Source organism: Ictidomys tridecemlineatus, chromosome 2, assembly GCF_052094955.1.
Source record: "Ictidomys tridecemlineatus isolate mIctTri1 chromosome 2, mIctTri1.hap1, whole genome shotgun sequence".
NCBI lineage: Eukaryota > Metazoa > Chordata > Mammalia > Rodentia > Sciuridae > Ictidomys > Ictidomys tridecemlineatus.
The window spans coordinates 21,558,731-21,585,069 of record NC_135478.1 but is presented as its reverse complement, the minus strand read 5'-3'; the positions used below and the strand labels follow the sequence as shown (position 1 = coordinate 21,585,069).

Here is a 26,339-nt window from a genome sequence, read left to right as displayed (position 1 = left end):
AGAGTTATACAACCATCACCACAATCATTTGTAAATCCCCCAAAGAAACCCAGATGCTTTAACAGTCACATCTTATCCCCCTGCCTTTCTATCCCCTGGAAATCCTAATATTTCTTTAGCTTTGTAGATTCCATAGCTCACTAGTCTATCTATGCATTGTCTATTCGGGGTATTTCATTTAATTGAAGTATACAGTATTGGTGATTAACCTGTCTCCAAGGTTCATCTATGCTGTTTTATGTGTCACTACTTTATTCCTTTTTTGTTTTTATTTGGAGAGGAGAGAGAGAGAGAGAGAGAGAGAGAGAGAGAGAGAGAGAGAGAGAGAGAGAGATAGATATATTGATTGATTGAGATAGAGCCCTAATATCCAGAATGTACAAAGAACTCAAAAAATTAAACAATAAGATAACAAATAATCCAATCAACAAATGGGCCAAGGACCTGAACAGACACTTCTCAGAGGAGGACATACAATCAATCCACAAGCACATGAGAAAATGCTCACCATCTCTAGCAATCAGAGAAATGCAAATCAAAACCACCCTAAGATACCATTTCACTCCTGTAAGATTGGCAGCCATTATGAAGTCAAACAATAATAAGTGTTGGCGAGGATGTGGGGAAAAGGGCACACTTGTACACTGCTGGTGGGACTGCAAAATGGTGAGGCCAATTTGGAAAGCAGTATGGAGATTCCTGGGAAAGCTGGGAATGGATCCACCATTTGACCCAGCTATTGCCCTTCTTGGACTATTCCCTGAGGACCTTAAAAGAGCGCACTATACGGAAACGGCCACATCAATGATTATAGCAGCACAATTCACAATAGCTAGACTGTGGAACCAACCTAGATGCCCTTCAATAGATGAGTGGATAAAAAAATTGTGGCAGCTATACACAATGGAGTATTATGCAGCACTAAGAACGACAAAATCATAGAATTTGCAGGGAAATGGATGGCATTAGAGCAGATTATGCTAAGTGAAGCTAGCCAAGCCCTAAAAAACAAATGTCAAATGTCTTCTTTGATATAAAGAGAGCCACTAAGAATAGAACAGGAAGGAAGAGCATGAGGAAAAGACTAACAGTAAACTAAGACGAATGGGGGGAGAGAAAGGAAGAGAGAAGGGAAAACATATGGAAATGGTAGGAGACCTTCAGTGATACACAAAATTATAAGAGGTTATGAGGGGCAAGGGGGAGGGGGAAAAAGGGGAGAGAATTGAACAACAGCAGAGGAGGTAGAGAGGGAAGATGGGAGGGGAGGGGAGGGGGGATAGTAGGGGATAGGAAAGGTAGCAGAATACAACAGTCACTAATATGCCATTATGTGAAAATGTGAGTATGTAACAGAAGTGAGTCTGCATTATGTATTTGGGGAGTTCAAAACCCAATTGAGTCAAATATATGAAAGATGATATATCATGAGCTCTGTAATGTTTTGAACAATCAATTAAAAAAAAAGATTTAATATTTATTTTTTTAGTTCTCGGCAGACACAACATCTTTGTTTGTATGTGGTGCTGAGGATCCAACCCGGGCCGCACGCATGCCAGGTGAGCGTGCTACCGCTTGAGCCACATACCCAGCCCAACTTTATTCCTTTTTAATGGCTGAATAACAGTTTATCCATGGAAGTGCCACATTTTATTTATCCAGCCATCAGCTGATGATCATTTGGGTTGTCTCTACATATTATTTTCCTTTTTGGTGATAGAATCCAGGTCTTTGCATATGCTACATCAATACCCTACCACTGAGCTACATCCCAATCCATTTGTTTCTACATTTTTGCTCTTATGAATACTGCTGTGAATTTCATGTACAAATTGTGCATTACCTTTATAATTTAAGAAATTAAAAATTACAAACATTTAAAAAATTGTCTATAAGCCAAACTCTTAAGTAATTTGGATTTGCATTTCTCCTACTACCATAAAGTATATGGTTTTATTATACTTTTAAAATTTATCTAGTATCTGAAAATACCTAGATAAAATAAATGAAGTTTTAAAAGTAGACATTCTTGCATTAACTGGTGAACAACTAGTAAATTCAATTTTTTTTTTCAACAAGACATGGGCATGAATTAACAATGCCTATAGTACTTATAACCATTATTTAAGAAGACAGGCCTTCCTTTTAGGAATATCACCTTGAATACATTTCATTCTCTTAACATGCAATACTCAGAAAACAATACTTGTGTGCTGAATTGAAACCTGCTAGGCTGTGAAAAAAGGGGGAAAACCTATTTTGCTGCCCACTCATAGAACGCAACCCTTAGAAAGGGATTATTTCCATTACATTTTCATCAGGGACTAACAAAGAAAAGTATATCATGTTATTACAGAGCCTGGAAAGGTAATGACTTCCAGGTTGCTAAGCAACACCACAATGTTAAAGGCCTCAGTATCTATGATCTCTAGAGACACTCTCAAATTTCATTAAAACCTACTCATAACCATTACACAAAAGGCCCATGTGGAGTTTATAAACAGGCTTAGGTTCTTGACATAATAATGAAGAATTTAAAAAAACAAGGGCATCAAAACTTTGTGGTACTTAATACCAAATATGTTGACTAAAATCTGTAATGTTTCTAGAGGTGTTTCACAGAAAGAAAGTACTATTAGTTTATAGTAAATAAAAGTATTTATATCCTGAAAAAAATTATACATGGAACTTTGAGACTTTCTTTGAAGAAGGGACAAATATGTTGTGTGTATCAGAAATAGAAGCAAGGATAATTTAAAATGAGAGCCCCAATCATGATTTGCATCAAGAAGGGTCATGAGAGCAGCATGCTTTCAAGTAAAATAGGAAATCAAGATGCAACAGGAAATAATCCTCAGGAACAATTTCAAAACATTTCCCTTAATAGTGATGTTAGAAAAAGCTAATCACTGAAACAGAAAAAGTGTACTGGGCTTCAATAACAATTTCATATGTATCACTGAGATGCTAGCCTAGGATATTCGGTAACTGACCAAGATGCCAATCAGACTTGATGTCTCTATTGCACAGATGCAGGCCCCCTAATCTCTTCCAACCATCTCCTAACTGTTCTCAGCAGAAATAGTGGAAGGAGATCATGTGATTAGCTTGGTCTTACTCTTCAACCCTATAAATCAAAATACCTTTTTAAAAAAGCAAAATAATGGTGACATACCTAAATGGAAGAGGGTCAAACACACACAAGACCCTGATGAGGTCAATTCCCCGTACCAAAAATACAAACATAGATTAAATGGGTCATTTATTATGATACTGGATATTTAAGGCATTCTTGAATAAAAATTATGCAGGCATATGAGATCATAGGTTTGCTATGCTTAACAGGTAGTTACAGAGTGGCAGAATATCCCTATTACCCAAGTATTTCTTTTTAGCATCCAGTTTCCCAGGAACACTCACTGACTCAAGAAGCATAAATCCCAGGGGCATGAAGAAGTTCACTGATGAATTGATGGGTGGTTGGCTCTCATATACCCATGCACAAAAGTTAAAAAAAAAAACAAAACTCAAATTTTGCAGAAATGTAGAATTTCATGAAATCAGTGATGGTGGAAGAGTCACATAAAAAAAAAACTTTAATGTGTAAGGTTCTGAACACACAGGAAACAATACAGGATGATTAACAGCTGAAGAAGAGGAAATCTGTTCAAGGGTGAAGATAGAACAGGCAATTGAAAAGGGAATATTAATTTGAACAGCAATGGAAAATTGATGAAAACAAATAATTTCACAAAAAGGAACATTTTTTATGTTAACATTTTTATGGTGCCATGGCAAGTTAAATATGATTAATGTTATAATGTGCCATCATGTAATTTCGATAATGTGAAATTTTGACAAAAATTCTAGCATCATTGGTAGAGCCTCAAGTGAAAAAGGGGCCATTCTATAGGTCTTCTGAGGGTTCATATGGAACCTGTATCATCAGAGAAAGGCTGCTCCTCTGCTGACTCCCATGGGAGGGGGATATGGGAACATGACACTCTGGGTGGGATAACTTACATCCTACCTGGCATTGGAAAGAGTCCCAGAATTCTGCAGGTTCCAGCAAGATCCCTTCCTCTCAATCACATCTGCCTGGGGCAGCTAGGTTCAGTCTTATTACATGTTGCATCCTGTTTATGTCACCACTATGAAAAGCCTAGGTCCCCAGGCCAGCCCTCTTCCCCGGGCTCTCACCCCTATGAGGCTGTGTACATCCCTTTATCTGACTCCCTTGTTCATGCCTCATCTTGATCACCTTCCACTGGGCTCCTTGACAGTCACCAGCAAAATCTATATCTTCAATCTCTTCCAGAATGCTCCCTTTACTCTCTTGCTCAAACCAGGTTTTTCTCTTAAAACATGCTTCCTGTGTAGATGACTCTAGTACACCTTGAACCACTGAATCCAGAGAATCTCCTTGGTTCTCATGGAATTATCTTTGACTATTCTCTTTGTCTCTTGGCCTCAATTCAATATGTCAGCAAATTTCAATGTTCCAGCTTCAAGATCTTTCCAAAATATGACCACTGCTTACCTCACCCAAGCTCAATCAGGACTCTGGGATGACAATAGTCTCCTAACTTACGTTCTTACCCCTCACCCTCTTCAATGATTGTTCTCAAATACAGATACCAGATTATCTCACACTTCTGCTTACAGCCCTCAAAGTTTCCCACCTCCCTCAGAATAAGGCTGGTCTTTATAATGTTTCAGAGGACCTTGGTGACTTTCTCCCTCCATCTCATCCTCGCTGCTCCTCCTTGTTCACCTTGCTTTGCGCACATGGGCTTCCTGACAGTTCCTAGGACATAGCAGATGGGCACATGCCTTGTAGTCTCTGCAACTGCTGCTCCCCTGACCAGTACAGCTCTGCTCCAAATACCCTCTGGCTGCTTCCTCCATACTCTGGAAGTCTTTATTCAGATGTCACCTCAGTAAGGCCATCCCTGGTCACATTACCAAAAAGTTAAAAATATCCCACTGTCCTTCCTGTTGTTCTTTCCTTCTTCATGCTTTTACTATCTAAACTACAACACAGTTCAATCAATAAATGATCATCTGATTCTCCCCCAGTAAGCTCTACTGCAGTTTTGTTTTGTTCTGTTTTATTCATTGATGTATCCCCAGCATTTAGAACAATGTCTGCCACATAAGAGGCACTGAATGTCAGCCAAATGCTAACTCACTAGTAAAATATCTTCATAGTGTTGTTAAAAGACAAATTTATTTTAATAAATTTTAGTTTCATTTTTTAAGAACAAATCCCAACCAAACATTTAGTCATTACTGACTAAAATAGGTAGTCACTTTAAGAAATCTACATTAAGTGGCTAATTTCCCATTATCACTTATTCTGAATCAGAAAAGGAATTCCCATTTACAAACCACATATCTATTTCAGGTCAAGTATTTCTTTTGAATTAAGAACAATAGTTTAATGCAAAAAAAAACAAGCTTAACTTTACAATAGTCTCTAAGATAGATATTTAAAATATCAACTGCAATATTCGTTTATCTTCAGCTTTTTCTATGGTCATTTAAAAACTGAAGACCCAAAACTCAACTCTAGTTCTCTGCTTTAACATGTGGCCTATCTACTTTGAACCATCCTATTAAGGGCAAAGACAAGATTCCTATGAATATAATGAAGACATTAGCTTTTGTTTATTTCAGATTACATGTATGAAGACACAAATTGGTGTGAACATACTTTATATACAACCAGAGATATGAAATACTGTGCTCTATGTATGTAATAAGAATTCTAATGCATTCTGCTGTCATTTATTTTAAAAAAAATCAATAAAAATTAAAAAGAATATTTTAAATTAATTATAATTATACAAAATGGAAAATTCTACTTAAAACATTAATCATAAAAAGAAGAATTAGAAACATCTAATGTAGGTGTCCATAAGGGAAGGTCCTCCAGAACAATTTTCATTGCTGTTTGCAACCACAAGGAAGTATTTTTCAAAAATGTTCATCCTAACACTTAACATGTTTTGAATACTCATCATTTTGAGAAGTTTTGTTAAAAGTACTTCATTAAAGAAATCCCAAATTACCAGGGACATCTACAGCATTCTGCAAGGCAAAAGCCACACCATGAAGTTGATGATGGTTAAAATGACCAACTCAGAATCAAGAAAGTGCCACAGTAAATTAGAATCACTATAAATTGAACCAAAAAATATTCCCCCCAAATGGGAATATTCAAGGTTTGAATAAATAAATGACCCCTAATAGCAAGCCTTCTCTTTCTATTTTTTTTTAAGTTGTTAAAAGGCAACAGAACATTAAACAAATTCCAGGGACTCTTAGCTTTTCACTTACATTGGGTGGAGTCTCAATGAATTAGTGCCATGAAAAGAAGCAGTTTTCCTGCAGCTCTTCTCTCTTTTTGAGCAAAATTGTATCTGTTACCAAGGATAGTAGATTGGCGCTTCTCACATTTTAAATGTTCTCTCCCTCGGGCTTAAAAATGGATTATTTCTTTTGCTTCATGAACACTATCCTATTTTTATAATTTTTATCTCTTCCTTTAAAAAGTTGTCAGTGTGGAGACTAGGGATATTCATACAGTGTCAGTGTATCTCTCCAAGGATTACTTAGTAATTGCAAGAGCAGCATGCACCTATGATGGAGAGATGTGGCAGATGGCTCCTCAAACAAGCAACTCAACTTAGCATCACTCGAGTGGGACAGCTGGGCATGGTATGCTTCCTAATGTGATACAACATGAGGGCACACTACTAATGAGACAGTCTGACCCAAAATTTGATGAGGAAACATTCAGATTCTTATAAAATGTGAGCCATTTTACAAGACAACTGATCAGGCTTTCAAAAAATTCAGTATCACAAGGAAAAAAAGGCAGAAAGACTATTCTAGATTAAAAAAACATTGATTAAATTTAGCATGTGAGATTTGGTTGAGATACCGCTTTGAAAAACTGTAAAAGTCACTGTTGACAACTAGAGAAAACTAAAGGTGAGCTAGATATTAACAATATTATGAAACTGTTCATTTTCTTAGGTGTGATAAAGGTTAGTTACAATATGTCACGATGTCCTTACTTTCACATGATTTAGAAGACACATATAACAGAGAAATACGTTAAAATAACAATTCTTGATTATGCACTCATGCATCATACTATTCTTAACTTTTCTGTGGTTTTCAAACTTTTTATAATAAAAAAGAGGGTGAAAATGTTATCAATGGCAGTGGGACCTAAAGGAGGAGAAAGGCTTCATAGAGAATGCAGGAATGTATTTTATTATCCAGAATTTCAGGAAGGGGCAGGGGATCTGATTCTCTTGAGAAAAGAAGTCAAAAATAGAAGGAAACTTATACTGCGCAGGGATTATGAACATCAGACTGAGGAAGGGAAGGGGAGCAGCCCTCAGGAGGAGCCCATGGGTTGGGTAAAGAGTAGCAAGAAGCTGATGTTGGAGGGGAAATGAAGTATCCTCAGAGTGGACTTTCAGGAAGCTTTCTCTGTCACATGCACATCCTGGGGTACCTATGGTGGAGCTCAACATAGTCCCTCATGGTTTGTCAAGGCACTCTTATTTTACTGACAGCAACATAGAAGACTAGCCCTCATTAAAAACTGATTATATTTACATTTTACTAAGTTGTTATATAATGTTTCTCTTACAAATTTTACTGGATTCACACCATTCCCCATTCTTTTTTCCCTTTAAAAAATAAGCAGAAAAGAAAACCAGAACCAACCACCACCAATAAAACTAAGTCTTAACTATAAGAAAACTGGGCAGGAGTGAGAGAGACATCATTTTGCTTATTTATCACACCTCAAAGAATATTTCCTTACTTTTCTAGCAGAAGTTAGGGTCAAGGCACTCTTATTTTACTGACAACACATAGAAGACTGAGCCCTGAGAGGGACTGGCTACAAATGACTCTAAATGATACTAAATGACTACAAATGATTCTAAATTTTACAATCCAAATTGGCCCTAAAATAGACAAAGAATAGCTACAGAATTTCCAGTTTATTTGATCTCTCTAAAGTTTTAAAGACTCTCTGTATAAAGAAATGCTAGGCTGCATTCATTTTCCGTAACAGAGTATGTCTGTTCTCTTGTAGAATGAAAAACACCAAGTGTCTTATGTGAGCATTTGGAAAGAAAATGATGGGGAGCACAGTAAGATTTTCTGAAGGCCATAGGGTAAAGAGGCTCCAAGGAATATATATTTGTAATACATCTTTAATTGTAATCACCTTCAGAATTATCCCATATCACACTCCTACCACCTCTGCTGCACCAGGTACATGGGCTGAAAGTGACTGGGAATTAGCAACAACATCTTATCCCAATCACCCTCCCGTGAATCACTCTTCTGCTTTCATAGAGTAGTATACATTTAAGCCAATTTAGGCACAAATGGGTTAGTGATGGTTCATGTGCAGTCAAATATTTTGAGTGTCAGCATAAGCTAACTTTAATTAAGAGACAAGTAACCAATCTACAATCATTACCCTGGGAAAATTCCTACATATCAAGTTTAAGGAATAAGTAAACTTGAGAGATTCTTGAAGGATTCCCATCACATTTTAATGCTAAAGTACAAAGCATAATTATAATATCTCCCAGCTTCCTGTAAATTACAACAGATAATTAAATTGTTAGGTTCCCCCAACATTCTTTGAATGTTCTAAATACAGACTATGAAGAGCACCCAAGGGGCAAAACATCCCAACTCATTAGCAGAAATTAAACATGTTTCTTCCTTATCAAAAACCATGGTTTCAGAAAGTCACTGTCACAAGATTGGAACTTTAAACAGAAATGTCAAGAACTCAGGGCCTTTTGTGATTAATCCCTCCTTTGCTGGAGGGATCTGCCACCTTATTCCCAACGATGCCTCACTAATAGCCAGGGCTCACCACTGATACGCTCATTACCTGCCCTTGTAAATTATGGGGCCACACATCCTCTCTGATTCCATCCAGGTTGACTCAGCTTTGGGAACAGAAGGGTACTCCTCCATCAGGGATTTATAAGAGACAGCTCCACCAGTTGAGAACATTCTTCTCTTTAGATGTGCTCCTGCAGGAGTGTACGCTTAATGACTGTTTTGAGGTAGGTCCTTAAGTAGCTTGTCTTTCCTTTCTTAACTTCTTACAACTAAGAGAATGCATTGATCAGGCCCCCATCATGCAATTACTGACACCAGGTAATAAATATGGATTGGCCCCTGGCTCTGTGGAATCTGTAAGGTCTGATCTTCCTGCTCCCATGAGCAGAGACTGAGAGGCGGGTATCATCAAAGTCACAGGAAATCTTCACTAGCATTCCTTATGCCACTCAAGTTTCTATCCTCTATCTATCTGCACATTCAATCTCATCCATTGCTCAAAAACTTGGCAGGGACATTGTAGAGAAGATAGAAGCACCAGTTTGTGGACTAACTAAATGCCTTTTAAGGTCCTTCTCAGTCAAAATATAAACGGAAGAGCACATATGAACAATTGCCAATGACAAAATTATATTCTTATTCAGCTCAGTAGATACTTACTAGATACCCATTACATGCCAGGTACTATGGTGAAGCATTACTTCATAGTAAAGATAACTAGAATTCAATTGGGATGATGCCATTACCCATTTGTTTTAGAGATCAGAATTCCCTAATTTTAGTAACAATGTCCAAACTCCAAATGCTATCATGGCTCATATTTGGTAGCCCCTGGCCTGTTTCTGATGTCTCCCCAAACTGGCTCCATAGATTTCTGGGCCTTTATTCAGGAAGTGCTGCTTCCTTCTCCACATCCCTCTAAGCTCAGTTTAAACATCACATTCTTGCCAACTTCCTCCCCAAAGGGACTGTTCTTGTGAAACTTTGCTGGCTCTTGCAGTGTAGCAGTGATTGCATTCTACTCTGTAATTCAGTTGACTGTTTCTGAATCTGTCCTGGCAGAGATCCTTGAGGGCAGGGAGCAGGAAGATCAGACCTTACTGTTCTAGTATCTCCAGTGCAATACTTTGAACACAGTAATAACTTTAGCTATTATTTTCTCATGAAGAAAAGAATGAATCTCTCAGGTGCCTTCTAGATCAAAGTTTAGTTGAATTTGGTTTGATGAATACTGATTGATTTGTAGAATCCAAATCAGTACTAAGAGCAGCTGTACAGAAGCTGGGTACTTGGAAAGAGGATGGACTATGGGCAATCCAACTTGGGCTTGATACCAGCGATGCTATTTCCTAAGCTATTGGCATTGGGACATTGCTTCCATTCACTGAGCCTTGGATTTTAACCTATAAAATGGTAATAGGCACTGGGGGTGATCTCTAGGACTGCTGTGAATATAAAAATAAGACTGTGTATCAAAAGTCCTTACACAAGGACTAGCACTCAGTGGAAACCAATGTCAGACGTCAAGTTTTTACTGATAATAAGATTACATCACTACCCTGACAAAAGGGTAATGTGAAGGTGAGAACAGAAACTAAGCCAAAAGTTGCAGAATAATGGCTGCCGAAGAATTAAAGATAGGGAGTAGCAGGATGAAGTAGAAGAGGAATGGGATGAGTCCAAAAGTGTATGCGGGTATTATATTATTCTTTGGGTAACTTGTTGCTTTTTCTCTCCAGAAGTACTCAGTTCAATACTCAGTTGAAGTAGAACTGGGCTTCAGGATGGGCGAATTCAAGGCCACAGTTGAATTGATGAAGGCCCTAGAATCTCTCACTGTGTGTTTTATATGACTTGAACCCAATAAGACTGACTAAGTAATTTAGAGAGCTTTCAGAGGATTCAAAGCACTTATCACAGATGGCTGCACACGTTACGGGTACTCTTGAACAGCTGAATTAGAAACATTAAGGGATCAGACTGACTTATAGGGGCATACTCCAGGAGACAATAGGAAAGTATATATTTTTTTCCACTGGAAATATTCAGTCTGTTTTTTCTTATTAAGGAAATAAATTATCATGATAATTTCAAATCAGAACATTTTTGCACCTCACTTTCTAGAAATTACACAGCAAATAAACAAAAAGATAAATGTGTGGTTCAAAACCATATTTGGTATTTGACCTGAACTCATATGGGCCCCCCATGTATGGTATAGTTTTAACACATGGGTAAAAATTTATATATTTTGCTGCAGAAATATGTGCTTCATAATGGCATTGTCCGGGTGTTCCCTGTGGGTATCACGTACTGTGTGAGAATTATGCTAAGTAAAATTTGGAACTTCTGAATTCCAAAACAAATCTGGTCCCAAGAGTTTCAAAGGAGGGATTGTGGATCTTTACAAACTTAATCATGTCAGACATTAGGCCATATTTTCCAAGCTTTTATCATTCTCTATCAAATCAACACTCTTGCTACATTTATATATAACCTGTATTATCATACTTTCCAGTACAGTAGTTTCCCTTATCCACATTTCCTCTCCTACCCCATGGTTTCAGTTACCCACAGTCAACTGTGGTCCAATACATTAAATGGAAAATTCCAGAAATAAGCACTTCATAAATTTTAAATTGCACATTGTGCTCAGCAGCACAAAGAAATCTTGTGCTACCATGCCTGGGGTGTGACCACCCCCATCTAGCATATCCATGTGGTCTTTGCGATCTGTTAGTCACTTGGCAACTGTCTAGGATATTAGACCCACTGTTGCAGTACTGTCCCACAGTGAAAGAACAGTGATGCAATTCAGATATGCCAAATAGAAGCCAAAGTACTTCCTTTCATATCATCCCAAGAGGAAAGGTGAATATAGTATAATAAGCTATTTAGAGAGAGAGAGCAAGCGCATATTCACACAACTTTTACCAAGTACATTGTCATAATTGTTCTATTTTATTATTGTTAATATTTTACTGTACATAATTTATAAATTAAACGTTATCACAGACAAGTATATATAAGAAATAGATATATATTTACAGAGTTCAGTACTATCCAAGGTTGTTGGCATCCACAGAAGTACTAGAAAAGGAGGGACTACTGCACTTGCCTTCAGATCCTTTTTCCTTAAATAACATACCTTTTAAAGAAATGCCTTATATCCACTGCAAAAGTTGAAGGTCTGAGAGGTCTGTTCTCTGGTTAAAGAGTGAGATTCTGATAGAATAGAGAGGTGTTAAAGACAGAGTAGAATGAAACTGAGATCTTTGCCTCAAATCATCAGAAAGCTCAAAAGAAAACTGAAAAAGAAATAACTACCTTTCTGTATGACTCAGAGTCATCTGTGCCATGCCGGCACACCATCTCCAAGATCCTATGCTTTGGGAAACTGGCCTAGACTGTCATCGTCCTGATACTCAGGAAACAACTCTGCTGAGAGAGGAAGTCTGTTTGGGGTTGAGGACATGGCTGTAGAAAAGCATAACATAGCAGTGAAGAGGGCTCATTGTTTTTTCTCTTTTTGTTCTGTCACCCAAAACCCATCAGCTGGATTCAGTGGTCACTTGCTGCAACTGTTTATTTATCAAATTGGCACCAAAGTAATTTTGAGTACAACTCTCTGGAGCATTCACAGCCTCCACTTGTCAAAGTACACCTCAGAACAATAGGACCTAGATGTGTAACACAGACTGACCAACGAAATGATAAACAGGACCTCTATCCTTTATTAACTACACTAGCCACTGTAAGTAATGGCCTTCACAATTGGTAGAGTAAGATTTATTGTAGAAAGAAAATACGTCAGTATTGAAAAGTACCTTCAAATAGATATCATCTATACATATTTTTGTAAAAATAAAATAAATTGGATACAAGGGAGAGTTCTTCCTTAGAGTAGCATACTGGGAGTTGGAAATGTTAGAGGTTAGAAATCTCCATTTTGTAACCATTTCAAAATTAAAAATATAACTACACATTGATTAAACTAAGTGATCAAAATTAACATCACCAGTAAGGGGAAAACATCATGAGCCTCTGGATGTGGTGGACCAATATCACTACTGAGGTATTCATGAATCTAATCATGAAGAAACATCAGACAGACCCCAATTGAAGGAGATGTTGCATAAGTTTATATTCTTAAAAATGTCAAGAAAGACAAAGAAAGACTGTAAGATTGCTCCAGATTAAAATACACAATCCTGGTCAGGTATGATGGCCACAAGCCTATGATCCCAGCAACTGTGGAGGTTGAGGCAGGAGGATAGAAATTTTGAGACTAGTCTCAGCAACTTAGGCACTCAGCAACTAAGCAGACCCTATCTCAAAAAAAAAGGAGGGGGGGCTGGGGATGAAACTCACTGGTAAAGTGTCCCTGGGTTTAATCTCTAATACCACAACAAAAATAAAAATAGAATCCCAGACTGTATTTAATATTAGAAAAAAATATATAAATTATTAGAATAGTTGACATAATTAGAATATGGATGTCAGAATAGTAAAAGAACTGAATCAATGTTAAATTTCCTGATTTTGAATACTAGTTAAGAGAATATCTTTTTTTTAAAAAAAAAGGAAATACATGCTATGAATTCAAGAGTATAAGGCAACCTCTTACCCTCAAGCAGTTTATGAAAAAATGCATATGTATGCAAATAGGAAATGATCAATATTAAAAATAGGTGACTGTGAGAAAGATAAGTGGGAGTTGTTTTACTACTCTTCCAACTTTTCTGGAAATTTGAAATGAGGTCTAAGAAACTTCTCCCAGTTCACGAGGCTGACATGGAAGCCAACATCATACCCCCAATTTCCATTTGGACTCACCATCCTTCTGAGAATCCTCAGCAGAAGCTTCTGCTCCTTTGGATCTTCCCTGGCCATCAGCAAATCAGCAAAACATTCCACATTTTCAGGGGACAGGCTGTCTGGGTTTTCCCCTCCATACAGCTGAACCAGTATAGACAGACACTTGGATGAAACCTCAAAAATTTCAGGATCCTCACTAGGAAGCTGAAAAGTAATAAATAGGATACTTGAAATTCCATTGAAGATAACGTTGGTATTCCTCAAAAAGTACAGTAAAATTTGGCTCAGAACATCTGTCTGAGCAGAAAGTTTGACTAATTGAATATTTTTTGGAATGAATCTATTGTAAAGTTATAGGATAGCTCAAACACAAGGCTAATGGCACAAAATCAAAAGAAGATCCTGTAGTCTTTTTTTTAAACCAAAGGAAAAAATGAGAACTAGTAGAGGATGGAGATGTATTTTACATCTGGCATATGCATGGATTCATCTCTATTTACGGGGGAAAGGTGTTGATGGATTTTTCAGGGGCAAGTTCCTTTAGATTCTCATTTACCCGTAACTTGCTTAGGGAAAATCCACTTTCTAGAGAATATTAAGGAATATTTTAGCCTTTCCTGCATCCAAATCATCATTGACTCTACAGAGGGGAGATACAGCATTGGTTCTATGTATACTAAAAGATACAACATGAAATAGTAATCATATTATAAACATTTTAATCTATTTTTAGTTTTTATTTTATCTGCAATATCTTTATTGAGATGTAATATTTATACCATATAATTCACCCAAAATGTATAATTCAACAGTTTTTAGTACATTCACAATCATGCAACCATTAATACAATCAAACCCATTAAAATTATTTTTGGTGCTCTGGATTGAACCCAGGGCCACACTAAACATATACTACCACTGAGCTATATATCCAGTCCCTGCAATGAATTTTAGAACATTTTCATCATCCCCAAAAGAAATCTTATACACTTTAGTAAGATTCTGCTATCCTCTTTTCCTGTGCTTTTTGTTTCTATGTATTTACCTATTTTGAATATCTAAGATACATAAAATCCTATAAAATGTGATTCTCTGTGACTGGCTTCTTTCACTTAGAATTATGTGTTCAAGGTTCATCCATGTTGTAGCATGTATCCATAAGATGGAAGTAACACATTTTGTTTACCTATTTATAAGCTGGTGGACATTGAGAGTTTTCAATTTTAGGCTATTCTGAATAATGGTGCTGTGAACACTGTGTACTTATTTTTGTGCAAGCATATGTTCTTTCTTTGGGGTATATACCCAGGAGTGGGATTGCTGGGTCATGTGGTCACTCTATGTTTAACCTTTTGAAGAACTGCCAGGCTGTTTTCTGAAGTTGCCATTTGCAACAACAATGTCTGAGAGTTCTAGTTTCCTCACATCCTAACCAATTCCTGTTATTACCTGACTTCTGCATTCAGCCCTCCTAGTAGCTATGGAGTATGATTTCCATTTGTACTTTCCTGATGGCTAATGATGCTGAATCTTCTCACATGCTTATTGGCCTTTTGTATATCTTTTTTGGAGAAATAGCTGTGCAAATCCTTTGCCCATTTTTAAAATAAATCATGTGCAAAAAAATCAATATAGCATGTGACTTTTTATGATTGAGTTCTGATAGTTCTTTATATTTTAAATATGATTTTAGAAAAACAATTTTCCATTCTGCAGGTTCTCTTCTACTGTCTTAATAGCATTCTTTGAAGCACAAAATATTTTAAATTTGAAGAAGTTTCATTTATCTTTTTAATTCAGGTTTTATATACATGATTTTTGCAACATATCTAAGAGTGCACAACCAAGCTCACGAGGACTTATATGCTTTTCTTGCTAAGGATTGCTTTGGCTATCCTGGGCCTCTTATTTTTCCAAATGAATTTCATGACTGCTTTTCTTTTATTTCTATGAAGAATGTCATATGAATTTTAATGGGAAAAATTCATAAAATATGTATAGCACCTTTGGTAGTATGATCATTTTGACAATATTAATTCTCCTATCCAAGAACATCAGAGGTCTTTCCATGATGTGATCCCATATCTAGAAGACCCAAAAAACCCCGTGAGAAAACTTCTAGAACTCATAAATGAGTTCAGTAAAGTAGGAGGAGACAAATCTAACACCCATAAATCAATTGTGTTCCTATGTTCCAATGATAAATCAGCTAAAAGAGAAATTAAGAAAATTATTCCATTCATAATAGCCTCAAAAAACATACTTGGGAATCAATTTAACAAAAGATGAGCTTTACAATGAAAAGTACAGAATACTAAAGAAAAAAATTGAAAAAGACCTTATTTTAATTTTCATTCAGTTCTATGCATTTTAAAATTTTCTTTTAAGACTTCATCTTTCACCCATCAATATTTAGAAGTATGTTTTCTTTTTAGGTGTTGGAAAATTTCCATTTGTCCTTCTGTTATTGACTTCTAATTTGATTCCACTTTGGTCAGAGACTACTGTATGATTTCAGTATTTATTTTAATTTTTTTTATTACTCCTTATTTATAGTAATCACTTACTACCTTTCTGCTTTTGTATAAGTGTTTGCCTTTTGAATATTTTAAACTTTCTTTTGCAAACTTCCTATCCTATTTTCTTTCCTCTTAATAATTTTTAATATTATTATCTTTAAGAACATTCATGTTACTGCCATTATTAGTACTAAGCAGGCCATAGTTGATACCTACTACTTACTTTAATGTTAGATCTAGTTCACAGCTGTTCATTGCTGCTGCTATTGTTAAATGGTTATCCCACCATTCCATTTTGTGGTAATGAATGGTGTACATAGGCACTGGACATTTATTCTAATGAGGTAATTGATCATTATTGTAGCTGCTGGTGCTTGTTTTCCTTTTTTCTGAAGAGGAGCTAGGAAGCAACTGGTACACTACAACTTCATAGGGTACAGACTCTGTAGCTGAACTATATCCCCAACTCAACTATGAAACAGTACACCTTCCTCTACACACAAATCAACCCTAATCAAGCTTCAATAATACTATAACAAATAGAACAGGGGAGATAAAAACTCCAAAACAAAGACTAGATCCAAAGTAAATATGACTAGAAGGGAACATCAGGTCCCACTCTTTTTTTTCTTTAATATGTACTTTTTTAGTTGTACGTGGACACAATACCTTTATCTTATTTTTATGTGGTGCTAAGAATCAAACTCAGTGCCTCATGCATGTCAGGAGAGCGCTCTACCACTGAGCCACAGCCCCATTCCCAGGTCCCACTCTTGGACATCTATACCTACAGCAAAATCAGAGAAAGAACTCTAAAAAGATTAGAAAACACATACCATTATAGCAGTTTAATAATGGTGAATTAATCCAGCAGTTCAGCAGCAAATCTACAGGCACTGGTGGTGAAAAATAACACTTGAAATACACTGAACTTATGTGATGAAGCAAATGGAAACCAACATGGAAGTCATTACAAAAGAGACAACTACATGCCAAAGGATGTCCTCAAAAAACAGGAAAAAAAATCTATCTCAAAAGATGTGCAAGTATAAGACCTCTGAAAAATGAAGAAACAGGCAAACAAGTCTCCTCCTATCTAAAGATACAATCCCCCAACAAGGGAACACACACAAAAGGTGACAAAATTTCAGAGAAAGACTGAAAAATTGATTATTAAAAGAATTAATGAGGGCTGGGGATGTGGCTCAAGCGGTAGCGCGCTCGCCTGGCATGCGTGCGGCCTGGGTTCGATCCTCAGCACCACATACAAACAAAGATATTGTGTCCGCTGAAAACTAAAAGAATAAATAAATATTTTTTTTTAAAAAAAGAATTAATGAGTTAAAAGAAGATCTAAGAAATAATTAAGAAATGAACTAAGAGAGCAATTATAGGAGGTAAAAGACCATCTCAACAAAGAAATAGAAACTCTGAAAAGGAACCACTCAGAACTAGAAAGAATGATACAATAAATCAAATAAAAAATTCACTCGATAGCATTACCAACAGACTAGATTACATAGAAAGCAGAATCTCAGGCCTTGAAGATAAGGCATTTGAGCTAGAACACTCAGTAGACAGTAAATAAAAGTAAATAAATGCCATGCTCAGGATATACAAGAACTCTGGGGCAAGATTAAGAGACCAAACATGAGAGTCATCAGGATAGAGAGGGAATAGAAATACAGGCTAATGGCATTAAGAAACTTTTCAGTGAAATAATGTCAAAATTGTTCACATCTTAGAAATGAGAAGATCATCCACACACAGGATATAGAACCCCAAATAGACAAGATCAAAAAAGAACCTCCTCTAGACACATCATAAACAAAATGTCTAAGAAGAGAATGATAGAATATTAAAGGCTGCAAGAGAGAAACATCAGATCACATTTAGAGGTAGACCAATACAACTCACATTAGACATCTCAACTCAGAATCTAAGAGCCAGAAGGGCTTGTAATGAGATAATGCAAGCTCTGAAAGAACACAATTGCCAGCAAAGGTTGTTATATTCAGCAAAGGAATCATTCATAATTGTATAAGAAATAAGAACTTTCCAAGATAAAGATAAAAGAATTCATGAATATAGAAATTACTAAAGAAATACAACAGAAAGAACTCAAACCTCACAGTTCTCAAATAGTTGAAGCTTTCCAGAAGAACAATTAAACAAATGAAAATTAAAAACAAGTTAAATCTATGAAACATACCAAAATGACTAGAAATAACAAACATGTCTCTGTAATAACTTGATTCTCAACTTTCCAATTAAAATACATAGAGTAGTAGACTGGATTAAAAAACAAGACCCAATTATATGCTGCTTGCAACAGACTCATCTTATACACAATGATCAACAGGCTGAAAATAAAAGCATGGAAAAACATATTCCACACAGAATCTGAAAACAAGCAGCTATTCTCTTATCTGCCAAAGAACATTTCAAACAAAAATTAATCAGAAGAGACAAGGAAGACAGCTAAGTGCTGTTAAAAGAAATAAACCAACAAGAAGATATAATTATAGTAAATATTTATGCCCCAATGTTGACACACCTAATTCATAAAAACACTTCTAGTTCCAGATAGACTCCAATACAACAATACTTGGTGATTTCAACACACCCCCTCTAAACAAGAGACAGGTCATCCAGATAAAGTCAATAAGATACTTCTCACCTAAATGAAACTATAAATCAAATGGAGCTAAGAGATATCTATGGAATATTTCAACCAAAACAGCTGAATACTCTCTTCTCAGCAGCTCATGAAACCTTTTGCAAAACAGACTATATTTTAGGAATCAAAGAAAGTGTTAGTAAATACAAACAAAACTGATATTATTCCAAGAAACTTATCAGATTATTATGGATTGAAGTCAGAAATAAATAGCAAGAAAATTTATAGAAACCACATAAACACATGGAGATTGAAAGCCCCTTAAATGAGGAATGGGTCATTAATGAAATAAGAGGATAAATTCTAAAAATTCTAGGATCAAGATAGAACACCAATACAATTCCAAAGTATCTGGGACATTATGAAGGTAATACTAAGAGGAAAGTTTATAGCATTAAAGATCCACATTAAAGGGCTGGGGATGTGGCTCAAGTGGTAGTGTGCTCACCTGGCATGCGTGCAACCCGGGTTCGATCCTCAGCACCACATACTAACAAAGATGTTGTGTCCGCCAAAAAACTAAAAAATAAATAAAATTCTCTCTCTCTAAAAAAAAAAGATCCACATTAAAAACCAAAAGATCCTAAATAAATAATTTAGTGCTATATCTAAAGGGCCTAGAAAAGCAGGAACAAACTGATTCCAAAACCAGTAGAAGACAGGAAAAAAATAAGATCTGAGCTTTAATTGATACAATAGAACATTAAAAAAAAACTACAATGGATCAATGCAACAAACTTCTATACTTCTAGATCTGATAAACAAATTCAGCAAAGTAGCAGGATACAAGAACAACACTCATAAATCAACGTCTTTCTTATACTCCAAAAATGAGTCTGCTGAGAGGAAAATGACTCCAGTTACAATAATCTCAAAAAATACTTATGAATAAATCTAACTAAGGAGGTGAAACATCGCCACAATGAAAATTATAAAACACTAAAGAAAGAAATTGAAGACGACCTTAAAATGTCTACCAGGTTCATGGTAAAATTAATACCAAAAGTAATTTATAAGTCACCATTAAAATACCAATGTCATTCTTTTCAGAACAAAGGATTATAAAAACAGCCCTAAAATTTATATCAAAAACCCAGAATAGCCAAAGCAATCTTAAGCAACAAGGGTGAGGCTGAAGGTATAACAATACATGATTTCAAATTATACAACAAGCTACAGTAACAAAAATAGCATTGTACTGACAAAAAAAAAAAAGAAAGAAAAAGAAACAAAGACCACTGGAATAGATTAGAAGTCACAGAGACAAATCCATATAAATATAGTCATCCAATTCTTTGACAAAAGTACCAAAAGCATATATTGGAGAAAAGATGGCCTTTTAAATAAACTGCACTGGGAAAACTCAAAGTAGATTGAAAATCTAAGAATTAGACCAGGAACAGTGAAATTGTGAGAAATCAACCCAGAGGCAATACTCCAATACATTGGCCTGGGCATTAAGTTCCTTAATACAAGACTGCTAAAGCTCAAGAAATAAAACTAAGAATAGGAATATCATTAAAATAAAAAGATTTTGAACAGTAAAGGAAACAAGAGCATGAAGAGAGAGCTTACATCTGCATCATGTACAGCCAGAGGAATGAGAAGTTGTGCTCGATTTGTGTACAATATGTCACAATGCATTCTGCTATCATGTACAACTAATTAGAACAAATTTTAAAAAGACTACACATATCAAAATTTAAAAGAGAGAGAGAACTTATAGAATGGAAGAAAATCTTTGCCAGCAACTCTTCTGATGGGGGTTAATATCCAGAATATATAAAGAACTAAAAATACTTAGCACCAAGTCCACTAATAAGCCACTCATAAAATAGGCAAAAGATGGTAGTGAGACCCTGCCTCAAAATAAAAAGAGCCTGGGATGTAGCTCAGGGGCAAAGCATCCCTGGGTTCAATCCCCATTACAAAAGATAAAAATGAAGAAGGAATATAAACAACGATAACTGTTGGCAAAGAGTTGGGAGGAAATGAGGTACAGTTTACATTGTTGATGAGACTGCAAAGTAGTACAACCACTTTGGAAAGCAGTATGGAAATTCCTCAAAAGACTAGGAATAGAACTCACTGTATGTTCCAGCTATCTCACTCTTCAGTATTTATCCACAAGAACTAAAATCAGCATATTATAGTGATATATGCATACCTATGTTTATAGCAGCACAATCCACAACAGCCAAATTAAGAAACCAGCCTAGGTGCCCACTGACAGACAAATGAATAAAGAAAAGTGGTAAATATACACAATGGAGTTCTACTAAACAACAAAGAAGAGTGAAATTATGCCATTTGCTATTAAATGGATGGAAATGTAGAACATCACGCTAAATGAAATAAGCAGACTCAGAAAGTCAAAGGTCAAATGTTTTGTCTCATACACAGAAGCTAGAGAGAAAAAAGGAATAAAAAAATGGAAATTTCACAAAAATAGAAGGAAGATCAGTAAAGCAGAAGCAGGGGATCAATGGGGAGTAAGAAGGGGTGGGAATGGGGAAAAGGAAGGGAATGAAGTTGACCAAATCACACTGGGTGCACATGAATATAACACAATATATATCAACTTCATATGCAATTATAATGCATCAATTAATTAATAAAAGGAATATCAGAATAGAGAAAGGGGATTGGAGGAGGGAGAAGAGGAAAGGAGGGAGTACTGTGGATTAAATGGAAAAAATCATGTTATATGCATTTATGAATATGTCAAAATGAACTCCACTATTATGTGTAACTTTAATGCACTAAAAGTAAAACTATTAGACACCTGGTAATACCTGGCAATGATCCCTGAGAGATGGGAGACAAATAGGGTCACACTAGAAACTTGATAGGGTTTTTAGAGCAAAGAACACAGAGGGATCAGAGGTGGATTCCTAAATTGTCTCAGCACATTTTATTTTCTTTTACTTTGTACCAGGGATTAAACCCGGGAGTACTTAACCACGGAGCCATCTCTCTGGCCCTTTTTTTATATTTTATTTTGTGGGTTCTGTCTGAGTTCCTATAGGGTCTCGCTAAGTTGCTAAGGCTGGCTTTGAACTTGCTATCCTCCTGCCTCAGCCTCCAGAGCTACTGGGATTAAAAGTGTGGCCATTTATGTTAAAAAGGCTATTTTCAGGGCTGCAGTTGTGGGGCAGTGGTGGATCGCTTACCTAGCATGTATGTGGCACTAGTTTTGATCCTCAGCACCAGAAAATAAATAAATAAACAAACAGATAAATAAATAAATAAATAAATTGTGTCCACCATGAAATACTACTCTACTATATTCAAAACAGAAAATAACCCAGGAGGTGGCTAGGATTTGGAGAAATTTGAGCACTCATACACTGTTAATGGGAATGTTAATGGAGCAGACACTCAGGAAAACAGACTGGCAGTTCCTCAAAAGGTTAAACACAATCTTGACGTATAACCTAGATAGATACTCACAAGAAAGAAGTATATATTTATGCAGCAATTTGTACACAGATGTTCAGAGCAATATTACTCATAATAGCCCCAAAAGTGAGAACAACTGAAAACTCCATCAACTGAAGAATGGACACACAAACATGGTTCACTTACATGGTGAATATTATTCAGTAATAGCAAGGGATAAAGTACTTATACATGCTACAAACATGAATGAGTTTGGTACTAGGCTAAAAGAAAGATGAAAACATCACATTTTATGTACTTCCAAATATATTAAACACATAGCATAGACCAATTTATAGAAACAAAAAGTACATTAGTGATTGATTAGAGTTGTAAAGGGGAGGGAATAGAGACTGACTTCTTATGAGTTTGAGGTTGTTTTGAGGAATGATCAAACAATTCTGGAATTAGATAATGGTTGCACAATTCTATAAACATCAAAACCATTGAAATATACACTTTCAAAAGGTTAATTTTATGGTATGTGAATTATTTCTCAATGAAACCACTAAAAATACCAATTCTACACAGTCTCCATGCCAACTGAAGAGGAAGGAATTAACTTATTTTCCTAGATCAATGACATTCTGACACCACCAAAGACAACAGAAGGAATAAACTATAGAACAAGACCCCTCATGAATACAGATGCAAAAATTCTAAATAAAATCATAACACATAAAATTCAACATTATATTAAACAATAATTACAACTAAGTGGAGAATGTTCTAGGGATGCGGCTGTAGTTCAACATTCAAAAATTTACCAATGTAGCTGGGCACAGCAGCACACACCTGTAGACCCAGCTACTTGGGAGGCTGAGAAAAAAGACTGTTCGAGTCCACAAGTTCAAGATCAGCCAGGGAATACAGGAAGACCCCATCTCAAAAAACACAAACACACAGAACTATCAATGTAACATACCATATGTATTCATTTCCTAGAGCGTCCCTAACAAAGTGCCACAAACTGGGTGGCTTAAAATAACAGAAATTTTTTGTCTCACAGTTCTGGAGTCTAGATATCTGATAGCAAGGTGTTGGCAGGGCCATGCTTCTTCCTAAACCTCTGGGGAAGCACCCTTCTTTGCCTCTTATAGCTCACAGCCCTAGAACCCCAGCTCTTCTTTGATTTGTGACTACATAATTCCAACCACTGCCTCTAACTTCACAGGGCCTCTCTCTCGTGTCTTTGTCTCAGTCATAGTGGATGAGGGACCCACCATACTCCAGTGTGACCTCAATTTATTCTATCTGCAAGAACTCTGTTTATAAATAAGGATACTCTGGAATACTGGAGGTCAGAGTTTCACTATTATCTTTTTTTGGAAGACACAAGTTAAACCACCACATCATAACCCAAACCACATGACCATCTCATCAGAAAAAATACCCGACAATAACCAGTACCCATTTATAACAAAAAATCAGCAAGCTAGGAGTAGCAGGGAACTTCCTCAACCTAACAAATGACATGTAAGAGACAGAATCCTTTCCCCTGGGATCTGGCAGACAAAAAGGATGCCTTTTCATACCACTTTTACTGGCCATTGTTTGAGACATCGTGGCCAGTGCAATCAGTGCATCCTCCCTCCTACCCAGACCTCTGCCCTATAATATCCATACTGGAAAGGAAGAAGTTATTTTATTTGAAGAAGAATGATTCTCTGTATTAAAAAGACACATGTAATTTATAAACAAACTACCAGTGTCTGTAAGTTCAACAAAATTAAAAGGTTTAAAAGCATCACACAAAATTAATTGTATTTTGCATGTAAACGACAATCAGAAATTAGAATTAAAACAGTACCAGTAAAACAGCATCAAAAAATTAGAAATCCTTAGAGATATGCCTGAGAAAAGATGAAAAGATCTATACTTAGAAAACTACAAAATATTGGTAAGAAAAATTAAAATTGACCTAAATAATGGAGGAATACACTTTGCTCATCAGCCAAATGACTCAAAATTGTTAAGATGACTATTCTCCCCAAATTAATCCATAGACTCAATATAATCTCAGCTGAAATACCAAAGGGTTTTTTGTTTTTGGTATAAATTGATAAGCTGATTCTAAGTTTCACATGAAAATGCAAAAGGACAGCCAAAACAAATCTGAAGGAGAGCACACATATAGACTCAGATGAATACAGGCAACTGAGTTTTGACCAAGGTCAATGACAATGCAGTTGAGAACACATTTTTGACAAATAAACAATATGTGAAAATTTTGATTCATACCCTGCATCATTTACCAAAATAAGTTCTAAGCCTAGAGTTAACACTCTAAAAAAGCTAAAACTATAGACTTCTAAGAGAAGACATAGGAAAAAAAATAGTTTTGACTTTAGGTAGAGGAAATATTTCTCCGATACGGCTGCTAAAGCATAATTTTGAGAGGAAAAACTGATGAAAGCCGATATTGACTTAAAACATCTGCACTTCAAAAGACAAGGTTTAGTTCATAATATGCTTAATAAATAATAGGTAGTAATACACACACACACACACTGTCGAAAAATGCCCCTCTAATGGAGAGCCAATGAAAAGTATTCTTTCTGAACAAAAGCACTAAAAAACTGTGTCCCTCCCTACTTCTGGGAAATGTACATTTTATAAGTGACTGCATTCCCATTTTTGTCTAACAACCAAGACTCTCAAAACCCAACCATGGCTGTATATACCCATTTGCCCTCCTTCATTTTCTCTGATTTTATTATCCTGTATTTTTTTGATGCTAACTTTCTTGCAAACATTCTTATTAGCTACCTCAAATACTAAGTGAGAGAGATGAGATATGAATACAGACATGCATATGTACGACTTGGAAATATTCCTAAGTAAACTTACATTTGAATTTTAAGAACTGTTTTATAGTAATCTAAAATCACAGTTGTACTGTGTTTACTAGTCCCTTTATTCAATTTATGCAATACCATGCATTTCAAAATCTTTTTAATTATGCAGTCTATTTTTAAAATATTGCCTAGTATAGTGTTTTGTCAAAAATTACATGGCGATATTTATTTTCAAAGAAGAGAATATATTAACAAAAAAGGAAAAAAATAATAATACAACATTTCCTATCCTTTTTATGCTGCCTAAAAGCATTTGAAGAACGGAAGCCCTCTATTTGTTAGGACATCTTTAACAAGCCTTCTCATTAGACCATCAGTCCTGTTCCTTTTTATTTTCATGTATCACTCTTGCCAAACTTGGCTGAAGGGGCAGCAGAAAAGGGTACATTTATGCAATGAAACATTCTGGTTGGAGACACTTGAAGGCATCAGACTTAGTTATGGTTTTGGAAGGGAAAGAACACTTTCTACTGGTAAATGAGTTGAGGTGCTTAGGGATCTTGAGGATCAGAGATCAGCAGTGAGACTGTCAGGGAGGACAGCCTGAGAAAGAAATGGGAATTGGCTTGGTGGCGTAAGAAAGACACAGTGACTAAACAGCTTAGATTATCAACCAAAAAAGAAGGAAAATGTGATTCACATCACGTTTGAATGTGGCAATTCCAGACAATACACGGAAATATTACTATCCCTATTTTCCTAGAGAAATAGGGAAACTTTGGTCTCCTTTGACCCTCCAGGCATATTACATTCTTAAATGTGGAAACTTAGAATAAAACCTGCCACTACCTTTATTTATTTGGTTATAAGTTTGTATGTTGCATTCAGGATTTTTTTAAAAAATTCCCCAACAAATAAAAAATTACAAATAGGAAAAATGGGCCTTGACTTCTGAGATTCCTATACTGTCCTAACTTTCATAATGTATTTCATGGTCTCCTTGTCAGGAATTAAAATATGGAAAACCATAGATCCTTTTAAAAGCCATAAACATAAAGGCAGAAGGATATTTAAACAGTTCTATGGAAGTGGCCAAGTTTAAGAACAACAGAAGATAAATATATTAAAAGTGAACACTAAGATGCTAAATTTTATGGAAAAGCTTTGGCCTGATCATGTCACTTA

At 35.9% G+C, this 26,339-nt stretch overlaps 1 protein-coding gene across 2 annotated transcripts in view; it reads right to left on the bottom strand.

The window, feature by feature from the left end:
* The window catches only part of Ulk4 (unc-51 like kinase 4), a 496,824-nt gene that overhangs the window by 88,503 nt on the left and 381,982 nt on the right, over nt 1–26,339 (bottom strand). For both annotated transcript variants that reach the window (XM_040290054.2, XM_013361299.4), the window contains one exon: nt 13,735–13,920. In XM_040290054.2, coding sequence (XP_040145988.2) covers nt 13,735–13,920 — 186 coding nt within the window. The remainder of the gene's footprint in view (nt 1–13,734; nt 13,921–26,339) is intronic.